This window comes from Lactuca virosa, chromosome 7 (genome assembly GCF_052849685.1).
Source record: "Lactuca virosa cultivar CGN04683 chromosome 7, Lactuca_virosa_CGN04683_v6, whole genome shotgun sequence".
NCBI lineage: Eukaryota > Viridiplantae > Streptophyta > Magnoliopsida > Asterales > Asteraceae > Lactuca > Lactuca virosa.
In genome coordinates this window covers 193,367,360-193,384,223 of record NC_136432.1, presented here as the reverse complement: position 1 = coordinate 193,384,223, position 16,864 = coordinate 193,367,360, and the positions used below count along the sequence as shown (strand labels likewise).

The window sequence follows — 16,864 nt, the reverse complement described above, 5'->3', positions numbered from 1 at the left end:
ATCGACCTTAATGGGAATAAGTTTCACGAGGAATTATTGCCTATCGAACTAAATGGTTTCGATGTCGTTCTGGTAATGGATTGGCTTAGCGCCAATGATGCCGAGATTTTATGCAAGAAGAAGATAGTAAAAGTAAACCCACCAGGGAAAGAGTCATTTATGGTGTATGGAGACAAACGCAGAGTAAATTCTGGAATCATTTCGCTAATGAAAGCCAGAAAGTGTTTGGCCAAGGGATGTACATCGTATCTAGCATTCGTGATTGATGCTAAGAAGGAAAAGAAGGAGGTGCAGAGTATTCCAGTGGTATGTGATTATCCGGAAGTATTTCCCGAAGATCTTCCTGGATTACCACCTGATAGACAAGTGGAGTTCAGAATAGACTTGTTACCAGGAACCACGCGAATAGCAAAAGCACCGTACCGACTAGCACTAACGGAGATGAAGGAGCTAACGATGCAACTTCAGGAGTTATTGGAAAAAGGTTTCATTAGACCCAGTTCATCACCCTGGGGAGCTCCGGTGTTATTCGTGAAGAAGAAAGATGGAAGTATGAGAATGTGCATCGATTACAGAGAGCTGAACAAGGCAACAATAAAGAATAGATATCCGTTGCCGAGGATTGATGACCTGTTCGACCAACTACAAGGTTCAAGTTATTTTTCAAAGATCAACCTAAGGTCAGGATATCATCAGCTGAAAGTAAGAGAGCATGATATAGAGAAGACTGCTTTCAGAACGAGATATGGACACTACGAGTTCTTGGTCATGTCGTTTGGACTAACCAATGCACCAGCAGCGTTCATGGATTTAATGAACAGGGTCTGTAATCCATTCCTTGATAAATCTGTGATAGTGTTCATAGATGACATTCTGATTTACTCGAAAAACCAAGAGGAGCATGGTAGACACTTGCGAGAAGTGTTAGAAGTCTTGAAGAAGGAGAAGCAGTATGCTAAGTTCTCCAAATATGATTTTTGGATTCGAGAAGTCCAATTCTTGGGTCACGTGGTCAACCAAGAAGGGATAATGGTTGATCCAACAAAGATTGAGGCTGTAATGAAGTGGGAACAACCAAAAAGTCCGATGGAGATCCGAAGCTTTTTAGGATTAGCCGGATATTACCGAAGGTTTATCCAAGGCTTTTCTTCGATCGATAGTCCATTAACAGCTTTGACCCATAAAGGAGCTACTTATGCTTGGAGTGATAAGCATAAGGAAGCATTCGAGTTGCTAAAGAAGAAGCTATGTGAAGCACCGATTCTTTCTCTACCCGACGGAGTCGAAGACTTCGTTGTATATAGCGATGCGTCAGGTGTTGGGTTGGGTTGTGTTTTGACCCAAAGAGAAAAGGTGATAGCATATGCGTCTCGACAGTTGAAAATGCACGAAAAGAACTACCCCAGTCATGATTTGGAGCTGGCTGCGGTAGTATTTGCACTAAAAATATGGAGGCATTACCTCTATGGCATGAAAGCTTTTCACTGATCATAAGAGTCTCCAATATCTCTTTAATCAGAAAGAATTGAATATGAGGCAACGACGCTGGCTAGAATTAATCAAGGACTACGACTGTGAGATACTTTACCACCCCGGTAAAGCTAATGTTGTTGTTGATGCTCTCAGTCGGAAAGTCAATGTTGAAAGAAAGAGGCCAAGAGCGTTAAGAATAGAAGTTGTCTCGACGATTGTGGAGAGTATAAAGAAAGCTCAAGAAGAAGCTTTAGAGAAGAATGACCGAAAGGAGGAATGTTTGGGTAAAATGTTAGTGTTCGGTATAAACAGTCACGGACTGAAGGTGTTCCAAGATCGGATTTGGGTACCTAAGTCCGGAGGAATTAGAGATCTTCTGATGGAAGAAGCTCACAAAACCATGTACTCGATTCATCCTGGCAGCACTAAAATGTATAGGGACCTGAAACCCTACTACTGGTGGCCGACGATGAAGCTTGATGTTGCAAAGTATGTGGCCGAGTGTGTGACTTGTGCGAGGGTTAAGGCACAACATCAGAAACCATATGGGAGTTTAGAACCTTTGCCTGTACCCATGGGTAAATGGGAAGATATCGCAATGGATTTTGTCACTAAACTGCCTAGAACAAAGAACGGTCACGACATGATTTGGGTGGTCGTTGATCGCTTCACTAAGAGTGCACACTTCATAGCAGCCAATGAGAAATGGTTTATGGGTAAGCTTGCAAATTCTTACGTAAAGGAAATTGTGAGGCTTCACGGTGTTCCGTTAACGATTGTATCGGATCGTGACAGTCGTTTCACCTCAGGGTTTTGGAAAAGTCTACAAGAGGAAATGGGTACCAAGTTGTGTTTAAGTACAGCTTACCATCCACAAACTGATGGTCAGAGTGAAAGAACGATACAAACACTTGAAGATATGTTGAGAGCATGTACCCTGGAATTCCTAGGTAACTGGGATGAACATTTACCTTTGGTAGAATTTTCCTACAATAATAGTTTCCACTCGAGCATAAAGATGGCACCTTATCAAGCTTTGTACGGACAGAAGTGTCGTACGTCGTCTTGTTGGCTAGAGGCTGGAGAAAAGCAGTTTATGGGACCCGAGATGGTCCATCAGACTGCTGAGAAGTTGAAAGTGATCAGGGAAAGAATGTTAGCAGCTCAAGATCGTCAAAAGAGTTATGCTGACAAAAAGCGAAGACCGATGACTTTTGAAGTTGGAGATTCGGTTTTGCTTAAAGTCTCGTCGTGGAAGGGACTTATAAGATTTGGTAAAAGGGGAAAGTTGAGTCCAAGGTTTATTGGACCGTTTAAAGTTCTTCAGAGGATTGGGAACCAAGCTTACAAGCTAGAACTACCATAAGAACTGGATGGTATTCATAACACTTTTCATGTGTGTTATTTGAGGAAGTTCACGGGAGAAGTTCCCGATATAATTCCAATTTCTGAATTGAGAATTGATGAAAACAAAAGGTTAATTGAAGAACCTAAGGCAATCGTTGACCGAAAGACTAAGAAATTGCGACGCAAGATGGTCGAATTAGTGCTTGTCCGTTGGAAACATACGAATGGGCCAAATCTCACCTGGGAAACGGAGAGTGACATGTTGAGTCGCTATCCGCATTTGTTTGTTGATGTGTGATTCCGGGGACAGAATCATCCTAAGGGGGAGAGAATTGTAATGTCCGTGTTTCCAGGCTAGGCATTATTGTTGATGTAATAAGTCTAGGTTAACCTTTGTAACTCTTTTGAAGTATTAATGATGAAATATTTGAGTATTATGTGTTTTATGCTTAGTTGTGTGGGTTAATTGAATTAAGAATAAAATAAGCGTCAAAATTAAAGTGTGAGATAAACCCGATATCTTTACATAAAGTTTTAGTGGTTGAAACAAGGATTCCGAAGATATAAAGAACGCCGAAATCCGAGTTATAACGAAGAAGTTATGACCTGTCGAAGTTTCGCGACAGAACCGGCACGACGCTGAATGACGTAAAATATGAATTTAAGATAGAGCGATATCTAGCCTTAGTGATCTAAAAGGAAGTTTTAGAGTTCGTTAAACCGAGAGCGTGCATAAAAAGAACGCCCAAATCTGACTTCGTATGAGGAAGTTATGATTTTCCGAAGTTTCAACTTAGCGGTATGCAGCCCGAATACTCGATTTGAGATCGAGCGGTTTATAGCCGAAACAATCTAAACGATAATCGAAGATCTCGTCGATAGTAGTCCAACGGTAAAAAGACAGACGAAAACGGACGTCGGATGAAGAAGTTATGAATTTCTAACGGAGTTTTCATGTCCCGGCCTACTAAAAATAATATAATAAAAATATAATAAAAATAAAATCAAAATTAGCCGACGGAGTCTAAATGAGAGTTTTAGAGCATAATCTCACCTACGCGTGCATATAAAGAACGTCGAAAACGGAGCTCGTATGCGAAAGATATGAATTTCTGAAGTTCGGGGCACGAAATCTGATCCTGTGTCAGAACTCACGACGTGAACACTGTGTTCACGACGTGAACTCAGAAAAACTTCACCTGGACTCTGTCAGACCCCACTTGTGATGACGCATGCAGTGACGATCAAGCCCCACGACGTGAGCCCTTAAAACTCACGACGTGAACCCTGAAATCTCAGCCTATAAATAGAAATCAAGGGTCAGTCGATTATGGTTGCTCCATCTCTTCTCTCTTACTCCCGATACTCTCTCTAAGCCCTATTTTAACCCCCCGAAGCCCCGGTGTTCATCCCGAGACACGAAGCAAGTCCCGAAGCCTGAAGATCCCGAGAAGAAAAGAGTTTCCGAGCCGAAGCTCTGCCCGCGAGAAGCCCGGTGTGTGAAGTGATCCCGGTTTCACCAAAGAATACTACTTCTACAAGCCGTAGTGTTGTCTGATCATCTTCTGATCAAGTGAGTGTTTAGTCACTTTCTTCTAATACATAAATGCGAAGTATTTACTATGAAATACGTGTTATGTGTTTATATATTGGTGTTGATTTGAAGGGGGTACATAATCTCTTTCAAATGCACGATTTTATACAAGTATCAACTTAACGTACTAAGTATATGTGTTATGTGAGTGTATCGATGTTATCTTCTAATCTCATAGATATGATTTATTCTCTATGAAATACGTGTTATGTTTATGTGTCTCATTTTTTATCTGGAATGTGTTTTGAATGAACATACTGTGCAGGTTTTAAATTATGTATAAAAATGTATATTTTATCTACTAAAATGTTGGGTAGAACATGGGTAGATAGTTGTCTTGTGATAAAAAGATGATAGGCCTCGGTGTTTTTGATTTAATCATCTAGCGGAGTTTAGATGACGACCACGGACTTTTCTAGACAGTCCTGTTGAACGCTAGCAGGCTCGCCACCTGTAAGTGTTAATGAACTTGGGTGTTCATTCGCTGTACTCCATCCCCCTCATGGTTGCCTTATTTGACTTATATTGCTGAGGAACCCCCGAAGCATGTGTTGTCGCCCCGATGAAATATTCTTAGACTAGGTCCCTTATGTTAGTTGTCTTAGGGACGTAAAGTGAGAATAACGGGAATGGGTAATTGGGTTATTGTTGGTTGGTGGAATTAAATATAATTATTTATTGTGGGTTGAAAACCCTATATGCTCACCAGGCTCCCAAGCCTGACCCACTCAGTTTTCTTTGTATTACAGGTGGTGGCGCCAGAGCATAAGTTGGATGACTTGTCAAGTTATTTTTGGATTATAGACCTGTTGTTTTATATAACTGTTGTAAGGTCTGTATTGTAATGTTTATGCTTTTGGTCTGTTTATCGGAACATGACATCCCGAGTTTTGTTATACAATGAAAATACATTTCTTTATGAAATGCTTTGGTAAATCTTATTTTATCATATTTCGTTTTGGGAACAAATTCCGCAACTCTTTTAATCAAAGGATTACTCTGAAATCATTTTAAAAGCATAAATTAAACCGGTCTTTTCTGGCCGTGATTTTGGGGATGTCACAGTTTTTTCCTTGATAAGAATCCGCACTAACTCTTGAATATTTGTTTGTCAAGGAGTGTTTCTTGACAAGAGAATCTTATATGTTAAGAAGTTAGTGGGAGTCTTAAGGATCTTGAAAAGTTTCAGGAACTAATCAAGAATAAACCTATTGTATATCACTAGCTCACGACTTGAGGTTTGTAACCTATCGTGTTGATATATTCTTGTTTTTGTGCCCATTCCAGTTAAAAGTTGACTATGCATGTGAGTTCTATGAGTTCTCAATTGTTTGCATAAGGCGAAGGACCTTGATCAGTGAAAGTTCATTGATCTGTATAGGTGAGCTGCTTAACAACTTGGAAAACATGGTAGGCCCTTGTGCTGCCAAATGGCAAGAAATTAAGATTGAACAAGTTCAGTCTATATGAGTTTGGATTTGTCACTAACCTTGTCTTGTGATTATGGTTATGAAAAATTCACATGGATAGGAACACATACACCATAAAATCTAAGTGTCATAAGGTTTCTCTCCACTTCATGAAAATGAGTGTGAGGAAATACTTTCACTAAGTAGATTTAAGGAGATAGCAATTGTGATATTTGCATTCTCAAATTCGATTATGATTACGGCATCCCTCTTCATAGTTCGAATTATGAGAAATGGAAAAAAGTCTAAACATTTGAGACTTATTAGTGTAAGTTCAGAAATTGGTTAGACACACATGTGAGCTATCTAAGGAAAAATGTATGAGTTTGAGAAGCCTAGATAAAGTCTTATCGAAGCATCTTGTATCAGTAATCTGAACTTTGGTAAGAAAATCAACAATTATTGATTTCTAGAAGTCCAACTTACTTCTGAGTACATGTCAAAGCTAGTGGGAGCATAAGTGTTATGCTATTAAATAAATAATTGTTATGCTAGTGGGAGCATAATCATTATGGTAAGTGTTGCAAGTTAGCAATGTTAATTATAGAAAGTAAAAGTTTCAATTCGCAAAGTTGCAGAGTTTGAAAAGTTGTTTTGCTATAATTAAGGGATCATAACTCATACTTCATTTCAAATCTAAAATCTTAGATTGTGAGATTTTAATCAAATTTAGTCAACGATATATATGAATGTTATGTTGGAATAGTTCAACATAAGGAAATTCTATATATGGAAATATTATAGCAAGAGAATGGTAAAGTATCATGTCTTTATGAAAGACATTATGAATCGTATCCCATATGCTTTGGGTATAGGATCGATTGCATATGCTATAATATTTATGTGTTCTGAATTTTCCAAATGCCTAGGGCATTAAGAAGGAAAAAGGACCAGAACCGGATATGACTAAAGTTGCTAAACAATTGCTAAGAACAATCTAAGGTTGGCCAAAGATTGGTTGCTTGTGGGCAATTGCAAGTATTGTAATGGATGGACCATATTGACATTATTATGAATAGACATGATTCTATTAATAATGAGATGTCATATGGAAAATATGGAAATTTTCCATAATGGGAGTTGGATATTAAGAATATATGTGTAGGTTAGAGACTTTTATGCAAAAAGGATGTTCAGAGGAATGTACTTTGAATTTGAGACATCGCTTCCATGGAATTGTTTTGTTGTCAATCTCCAGTTGAATACTTTGAAATTTCATTGTCCAAGTCTCTGTGGCTTTGACATTACAAAAGGATCATTGCATAAAGGTTAGAACCTAACACATTCTAATAGTGGCAAGAATTTGGCATTCTTACACTTGTGATAAAGATTTGGAGTTGTGAAATGAGTTTCATTGAAGATGTATTCAATTGATCTATTTCACAAAGAAAGGACCATAGGTAAACATAGTGTGCATGCTTGGAGCATGGGATAACTATTGTTTTAATTCAAGTATAAAGTTGATAAATCGAAACATTATACAATGAATAATGTGTAATCAATATGGTGATTAAATAAAAGGTGTTTTATTTATATTCAAAAGTTTGAGACCATATTGGATTCGATTATTCTTGTGTTTCACTTTGCATGTTTTGACTTCCCGAATATTAAATTATTCAAACTATCTACAGTCGATCATACTTTGGAAGTAGGTATTGAAGCTAGATTGTCATGAATGGGTCTGTAGATTGTCTAAAGGTGTTTAGACATAGCACAAGTTTGTTGCAGTATTCATGAGTACTCCTGTAATAAGATTTGAGTATTGGACTAATCTCACGCTCATTTGAATCACTTCATGGATTTTATCATGAGTGATCATGAGACGATAATATATTATATTCTTGAAACAAAGACATATGAGTTGCAGTTTACAAGTCGGTTGCACATTGATGATGTGAAAACGCACCAGTAACTAGGTGTTATAAAACATATCATTGTGTGTGATTTGATGAGTAAATAGAGCAAGCATATGATTCGAATTTTATCCGTTCCTTTTACCCAATATGGGATAAAAGCGATATATGTGGGCCCCTCGATGATTTAGTGATGACAACCCTAAGCGCTTGGCCAAGCCTGGAATGATTTGATTTGTTCAATTAGTCGGTCGTCATAAATCGGAAATCGGGAAACAACACATGAACAGAGAGAATGATTTTAATCAATGTCTCAGTTCATACGATATCTAGAATGGAGGAATATATGGTCCCTTATCTAATGGATGCGTTACTAATAAGATCAGAGTTTGACAACGGTCTTTTTGAGAGCTACGATCATCAATCGGGTTTTGAAGTCGTACTTGCGATTATAGTTATTAGACTTATCCAAGTGGGAGACTGTTGGATTATGTGTCTAAGCCCATAACTACAGTTGGTATGTACTTGACCCGATACAGCATGGTCGATTTGGGTTGTAACACTCTGGAACAATTTGATAGGATGGATACTTGAGAAAGAGATTATTTGTGATTTATTAATATATTATAAGTATAATATATTAATTGAGAAATCATATTATTTAATTAGTATTGATCAAGAATTAATTTGGAATTAATTTAGTGATAAAAAGAGACTAATTAAATTAACAGGGACTGATTGTGTAAATCAGTGATACATATGGTTTGGGTTATTGATCCATGATGGACTAAGCTTATGTTAAAGTCCATGAAATATTAGTCCATATGAATTATGGATCATAAGCCTAAGTGTAAGAATTAGGGTTTGCTTATGACTCTTGGAATTCTACACTATATATGTATTCCTCTAAAGCCAAAATCGTGCACTGTGTGTTCCTAGAAGCCATAAACGATTTTATGTCTCCAAGCCTCTCTCTCAAATTCCTACTCTTGTTCTTGGTTTGTTATAATTCCATTTGAGGCATTACACTTGAGGTGCTAGGCTCTTGACAGACCAATTCCTACTAGCTACAAGAAAGAGGTAATCTTCTAACTTACTTTTATGATTTATATGTCAAATTGTAGCTAGTTGTAGGTTTCAAGCTTTGGAAATTTTTGTTGCATGTATAACTAGAGAAAACTTAAATCCAAAGCTATTAGGGTTGTATGTGCACCATAGGAGTGTTATAGTACACAAAACCCAACATCTTCCACCAGTCCTTTGCTCCCAAGCGAAGCTAGTTCAGCGCAAACCGAACTCTCAGGTGCTCCGGGCATGAACACGTATAGAAGCACCCATCGATGTCGGAGATCCATCTCATGGCAGCAATCGGGTCCTGGGTCCTGTCGAACTTCGGTGGCTTCGTGTTGTTGAACTCCCGAAGCAACAATGAATCACTCCCCTGAGGCCTCGCAGTAGCTAGGGTTGCGGTGGTTGCGGCAGCAGTAGCCTTTATAACAGCATCGTGTCTCTCATCAAAAGTCTCGATAAGTGTGGTCTTAGTAGACCTGAACATCTCCGGTATGGCCTCTGTGATAGCTGCGACCACCTCCTCATGAATGATCCTGCGGATCTCCTCGTCACTGGTATCACTACTCACGGGGTTGTTGCGGGTAATCACCATAGTGTCTCTAAAACGCAAACACAAAATCATTAGAGACTAGCTCAAACACTCACACATTTGATTACCCACCCCTACATGCTCATTAGCATCCTAAGGTTCTTACTTAGGTCGCTTACAGATCTGGTGCTTTCAGTAGTACGGGCCCAATACTACCTTCCACACCAACCTGTAGTCGTCCCATGTCCTCCTCCTAGGATCCTAATTCACAATACTCTATCCCTCACGGATATCAAACTACTCTGTCGGTAAATTCCTCACTGCTCATCTAGGTATCTCTCCTAGATTACTCTGAACTCTCTCTAAAAGATTCATGCTATGTTTCTCCCTACTCAGTACACACACAGAGCATATAGCAGATAAGATCAATCGATAACATACCCTAGGCTAAGGCATCCTGAATCAGTCAACTCTAGCCCTAATTTCTGAAATACCTAGCCTATCCTCTAGCATGCAATTCTAATATCTCATAAGTATCTCATAATATAAACAAATAATGGTATTTTGGGAAATCACCGTTCGGGCTCTGGCTGATTGTACACACTGCTCCGTCTCGTTTACTATTTAAAACTCTTACTCGTTTTAGAAAATCATTTTTTTTTAGAAAAATTTTCTCAAATCTTCAGTTTGAGTCTAGACATATCCGATAGTACATCTGAATCCCTCAAACCAAGGCTCTGATACCAACTTGTAACACCGTACATTTTCAAACAAACTTTTCATTTTTAAAATCACATAAAACTCATTATCACTTTTTCTCAAAACCCCAAATGTATTAATAGTCAAAAACACAAATCAACAAACAACTATTAATATCCCAGAACCCTCAAACATAAATCCCGAACAGGTGTGTACAATCAAGTCGCCGTCTTCCCGCGATCCTGAGAAGTACCTGAAACACATATCACAGCTTAGTGAGTCCCCCAAAATACCATACACAAATACTTAACCTCTCATGGTTATATCTCTATAAGGACCCTCCGGTCCATGTGTCTCAGTGAGGACCCTCCGGTCTCACAACTCGGGTTGGACCCTCCGGTCCTAACCAATAAAGCACATAACAATATACAACATAAATCACAAAGACAAATGCATAATATCACATCACTCAGCATAAGCATATAAGACCCTCCGGTCATACTGAATTACCACTCAGGTAAGTATAGTGAGAAGACTCACCTCGTAAGTAAAGTAGGTATGTCTCGTACTCAAACCACCGGTCTAGCTTCCGCCTAACATATGTCTTAACTAACTCTAATTAATAAATGAGCCCTAAAGATGTTAGGCTAAATCCTCTACTAATTCTCAAAAAGGATAAAAGACCATTTTACCCTTCCATGGCCTCCAAAGTCCACAGTTTGACCAAACCCTAAAAGTCAACAAAAGTCAACAGCAAGCACGTACGTTGGGCGTACAGTCCTTTACGTTTGGTATACTACTTCGCCATGCATGCATCGGGAATCTTCGCCGCTACGCTGCCCATATCTGGGATTACGCTCAACGTACGTCCCAGACTTACTTTTCCCACTTTCTTGGTCTTAATCCGTTAAGACTATAGCTATTATCTCATATCTGGACTCACCAAAGGCTAATACTCCATAAAATTTGTGACTTTAAGCCTTTGCATGGCTGAGAAAGTCTAAAACCCATAAACTCTCACTCCTTACTCACAAAAGTTCTCATATATCATGCATGGGGAGATGTTGACGTCCAAGATCCTATTTTTATGAGTCCACTCCACTAGAGACACTTAAAGGGACAGGTATTAGGCTCTGGAGTTCAACAAACTCATAAAGCTTCAAGCTTTGGGACATAAACCCTAAAATGAACCACAATATGCACAAATCAAAACAATGAGAAAGCTTTGAGCTTGATACCTCCAAATGATGCACCAACCACAGGGAAACTCAGATCCAATGCTTGGACTCCAACTCTATTCTCTTCAAGGCTCTTTCTTCACTCAAAGAATCCCACAAAGAACACTCAAAAGCTTCAAATGGCCACTCAAGCTAATAAAACGGAAATTAGGGTTTTGAGAGGATTTGATGACTGGAAATGGTGGCCTGAAATGAGGCCATCATGTTCCTTAAATAGGGACACCCCACACGATTAGGGTTTTCACTTTGAGCCTAGTACGCCCAACGTATCCTCTGGTACGCCCAGCGTACTAGGTGGCTTCCGCGTCCAAATCACGCACATGAGTACGTTGAGCGTACACATGCGTACGCCCTGTGTACTCAACTACCACCTTTTCTCAATTAAGGGCTAAACTTGACAACTACAATAAAGTAAGGGCTATTGAGATATACCTGGTCTCTGGATGTTACAATTTCATCCCCTCAATAGTTACAAATATCAAATCTGATATTAAGGACGACACCTTGGTTTTAGTACACACCCTTCCCACACATATATATTATCTTCTTGATCATCGTCCATACACATCACAACACCTCATTGGCTCGACACTCTCTTAAATGCACTTGGGGTCCATACATGCAAAGGTAGACCAACAATCTCTACCTACAGTGTCCTTTCATTTTGCATGAAGTTCTTTGTCCAATGGTTTGGTTTCTTTAAATATTTATTTCATTCCATCATTTTGTTTGAACTTTAAACACACACTATGAGATTTAAATTCCATCCAAACCCAAGAACCTCCAACATAGTTTTATCTCAATAGCAAGAAAACATTACTTACTACACACCTTACAAAGTTTACCTATCTTACAAACCTCTCTAACACTTCCCAACACAAGACAAGAAGAATCTGGTACCACTAACAAGTCTTTTTCCTCCAGTGTAATCTTATTTCCTTCTTGCATACCACTATTAGTTCCATCCTTCAAAGTTTTTTCCTTTCTACCAACATTGCATATGTTTGTTTTTTCTCACCTTGTAATTGCACACTAGGTAAGATTATTTCCCTTCCATAGATAGTTTTGTTCACTTATCCCGATCAAACCCCACCTCACATAGCAATATAGCATGCATATTTATACATCATACATAACCAAGACCGAAGGAAACAATACAAAATCAACAACATATAACCTCTTTATACATCATACATAACCTCTGATTCGAAATACAACAAGTATAAATAATAGAACATACCACACAAATTCCAAATTCATATCTTCCTTTCTGGTTTTTTATTTATATATAACCAAAAGTTACGAAGAGAATTTAGAAAGAACAGTTTTAAACAAATGTTGGGAGATAATACGATTGGTTTTTTCAGTTGGATGAAAAGAATCCCAAAATACAAATTTGCTGGCATCCGAACACGTAAAAGGATTGTACTGATCACACATATATCCCATCTCGAAGAATCCTGTCGCACAACATGCCACAGCTGCTGTCTCAAATCCTGTATAAAATTTTAATTAGTTATTTATTATATATAATTATATATACATATAAGATGTTTATGAATTTTAAAATAAATATATTATGATGAATATCGTGTATACAGGTGGGGAGATATTTGTACTTGTTGTACTTGTGCATATGTTTGACAATTTAATGTAATGTTTTTAAGCTTTGTCATAATGTGTGGCATGCCATGCATTTGCCAGTTTGCCACCCAACATTATTGAATGCAATGCACCTACATTTGATTAAATTGTATTAAATTTGTGTTTTATTAGGTTTATTTATTTATATAAAATAATGTTATTATCCATTTATTCAAAACAATGATGAATAGTTGATATAAATATTTTAAATGACGGATGTTATAAGAGTAAACTACAACATTCTTCCTTATGTTACTTTCTTTTAATCCTTTTTTATATAATTATTTTTAGATATCATTTCCGTTTCTTCCTTATTTCCACTTAACAGAAGTAATAATAGAGAAACGAAATATCATTCTATTTATTTTTTCTATCCATCTTCCTATCATTTTTATTTATTTTTTCTATTCATCTTCCTATCATTTTTAAATAATTACAAATTTAATAAAAAATTATTAATTTATTTAAATATAACAAGTGTCAAATTTTTAATTGTATTATGAAGATTGAAGGTGAAAAAAGTAATATGATATTTAATTTCTCATAATAATATTAAAAAAAAAAAGATAAAACAATCATTTTAACGGGACTTTATGTACTTAAAAGTTATAATATAAGTAAAGGGGACCAAAACTAAAATAAAATCTCTAGGAACAAAACTAATAATTTTTTTTTGTGGTCCTCAACTACACCAAATTTACAAGTTATCAAAAGACTAAAGTGTCGCTATCAATTGTGTAAGAGGTCCATGTCAAGTTATTTTCCTACATTATTCTTTTTTAATGTTAAATAAAATTATAACTTTTTTTATCTCATTAGGTTGGTATCATCAAATGCATGTCAAACATAGTATACATGTAACAAACAGAGTCAATGTACATGCTAGACCCGAAGTTTTCGAGTGAGTGAAGAGAAGCGAAAATTACCAAAAGTGGATGGTTTTCGAACAATTTGTTGAAAAATGGCATACGGATTGGAAAAGACGATTTTAGCCCCAGAAAGCTCATCATTCAACCTCTCCACCAACTCATTCAACTTCTCATTAAACACCAACGCCACCTTGTTATACTCATCCTTACATGTATCTCCATTTCCTGCAAAAAAGCTGGTTGTTCGCTCTAATGGCAAACAACCCATGGGAGGAAGGCCTCCCAGGGAAATTTTTCTAGCACCGAGGGCATAAAGGTCTTTTATGAGCCACTCGGCAATCGTGGCAAGGAAATTTTGATATTGAGTAACATTGTATTGGGATTTTCGGTTGGGAAGCGTATAGTAGTTCTCAAGGAAGTCATTTGTACCCATGCTTATAAGGTACACTGCTTCGGATATAACAATGTTGGCTTTTTCAGCGCCTAAATGGGCTCGAAGTTTTGATTGGTAGTCCTTGTAGTACTCTACCTCCCTCCATAGAGGTATCACTGACTGTATTTAGAAAATTAATTTTATCAGTATTTTGGTTAACCTGTTAAGCACTTAATCTAAATGAATTACTTAACAGGTAAGCCAAAAACGTTGCTACACATTCAACCATTTTACCCATACATGACTTAAAGAAAGAATAAAAAGTTAAAATAAAATAAAATAACTTTGATTTGATATTATTTAGACAAAATTGGGTTGGCTAGTTTAAGCTTTTTTTTTTTCTTGTTAAAATGTTATATTATGAAAAAATTTATCTAGCTATAATAATGAAAATTTCATGTAAAATGTTTTTATAATTTGATGGAAATTTCAAAATACAATAAGAAAAATAAAAGGAATATAAGTATAATAAACAAATCAATAAAATACGTTGTATTTTATTATTATTGACCATGTTAGTATTTAATTATTTATAAATGGATTTCATCACCGATCAAAATGAGAGATATCGTTTCCTGAAATCATAACATTTTGGAAAATTGTCACATAATAATCACTTTTCGCAAAAAAATTAATAAAAATGAATTTTTGGAAATTTAAAAATATGTTATCAAATTATTTATATTTTTAAAAATGTGAATAATTTTGAATTGCTTTTCTTTTACGAAAAATCATTCATATTTTATGAAATATTTAATACATTTTATCAAAAACTATTTATGAAAATACCTATTATTTCGTGCATTAAATAGCATTGAAAGATTTCTTTAATGGAGAACATAAATAAAGATATTTCATAAGTTATTAATAATTTGCAAAATTAAGTTTTACAAAATATGTGAGTATTTTATGAATAACTGATAGCTTAAAAAATTGTCATTTTGCAAAATTAAATTTTTCAAAACTTCAATATATTAAATACACTTTGTGTGTTTGTTTGGGTTGGTAGAAATAAATCAATAATTTGTTTCTTACTTAAAAAGGCGGCTTTTAAAATACTTCACACCAGTCAACATACTTTGCGAAACCAACCACATATTATAGATAGCTTTGAACGTTATACCAAATTTGGAATAACAGAAAATCTAATCTAAATAACAGAATAAAATTAATATAAATATATCATTGATAATTAATGCATTAAACGAAAATTAAGCATTAGTAAATCTTATCCTGATTTTTAATTACAGATTTTTTTTTAATTCGTTTTTTCAAATTTTCTCAAGGTGATCGCTTTATTAGTTAAGCTATTAATGGTGGTGAGCTGTTTGAGTGATCTTTATGATTATAAGAAATCACATGTAGAGACTGAACAGAATTAAATAATTTAGATAACAATTTTTGATGAATAAATCATTAAATTCATTTACTTCTTCATGTTTAAAGGTATTCAAAATTAATATTCATTTTATCAAAATCACTATGTTTGATGTAAAATATCAGTGTAATTTTATGATGAAAAATGCATTATGCTATTAAGAAACTTCTAGAAACAAACATGAATGATGAATCCTGCAGCTAGCAGTTCGTACTCCGTACAATCATATGATTTCTTCATCGAATTATTTTTGATCAAATGAAATAATCGCGATTTCTTCATCGAGTGAAAGAGCAATCTGAGAGAGAGAGAGAGAGAGAGAGAGAGAGAAACTTACAAGCACATCGGAAGTAGCATTGTCGTAACCTGTGCCAGCAGAAGCAAAACAAACGCCGGTGGCAAAATCCGATATGTTATACGCCGGATCCAAGTACGCCGGCACATACGGCCGCAGACCATACGACTCCGATATAAAATCAGGCGGAACACGTCCATTGGAAAATCTTCCGGTAGCCTTTCCACCGAAGAAATCACGTCCGTAAGGCCGGAAATTGCTCTTCAAAACCGTTTGAAGTTGATTGTTGTTTCCGGCATCTACAGAGGAATCTCCGAACACAATTACCGCCGGAACCTTGGCTCCGGTGATATAGATTTGCATGAAGAAGATAGCAGCAACAATGAAAACCCCCATTTCTAGAAATTGTGAGTGTAGAATGCTTAGAAAGGAGTGAGAACAGATATGCATATAAATAAGAAGAAAGCGGATTGGGGTTGGAGAGCAAGAAGTTTGTTGAGAGTAATAAATGACAAAAATGATATTCATTAAATTTTTTTAGAAATGGGGATTATTATGAAAGTGGAAAAAATATAATTGTCTCTTGTGGTGTAACAATTATATTTGCTTTTTAGCAATGATTAAAGATTTAATTCTAGTTTTTCTGCATACGTAAGGATGCCTTTTTTGTAAATGTTTAGACAAAAAATTACAAAAATGTACAATATTTGGTGTGATATGTTTTGTGCTAGAGTACATTTTGAAAAGGATACCCACATACTTTGTTCTTAAATTAATTAACGTTTTATTATAACTTACAAGTGACAATCCAAAGATATCAAAACTATTTTTTTTACGTTTATATATATATATATATATATTTCGGTTATTCTATTCAAACTAATTATTGTGCGGATGTAGGAATAATTGTGAACCAATCATTTTAGTTATTTTAAAAAAATCATTTATCCATATTATTAAATTAAAAATAAA

General features: G+C 36.1%; 1 protein-coding gene across 1 annotated transcript; it reads right to left on the bottom strand.

Moving 5' to 3' along the window:
• Positions 1-12,435: 12,435 nt before the first annotated feature.
• Positions 12,436-16,338, bottom strand: LOC145124511 (GDSL-like Lipase/Acylhydrolase superfamily protein). The gene is made up of 3 exons (XM_079059870.1): positions 15,935-16,338; positions 13,844-14,339; positions 12,436-12,769 (listed from the first exon to the last, which is right to left on the bottom strand). Exons 1-3 carry the CDS (start codon positions 16,286-16,288, stop codon positions 12,573-12,575), a joined length of 1,047 nt encoding a protein of 348 aa, XP_078915996.1. The 5' UTR covers positions 16,289-16,338; the 3' UTR covers positions 12,436-12,572.
• Between the last annotated feature and the right edge of the window lie 526 nt (positions 16,339-16,864).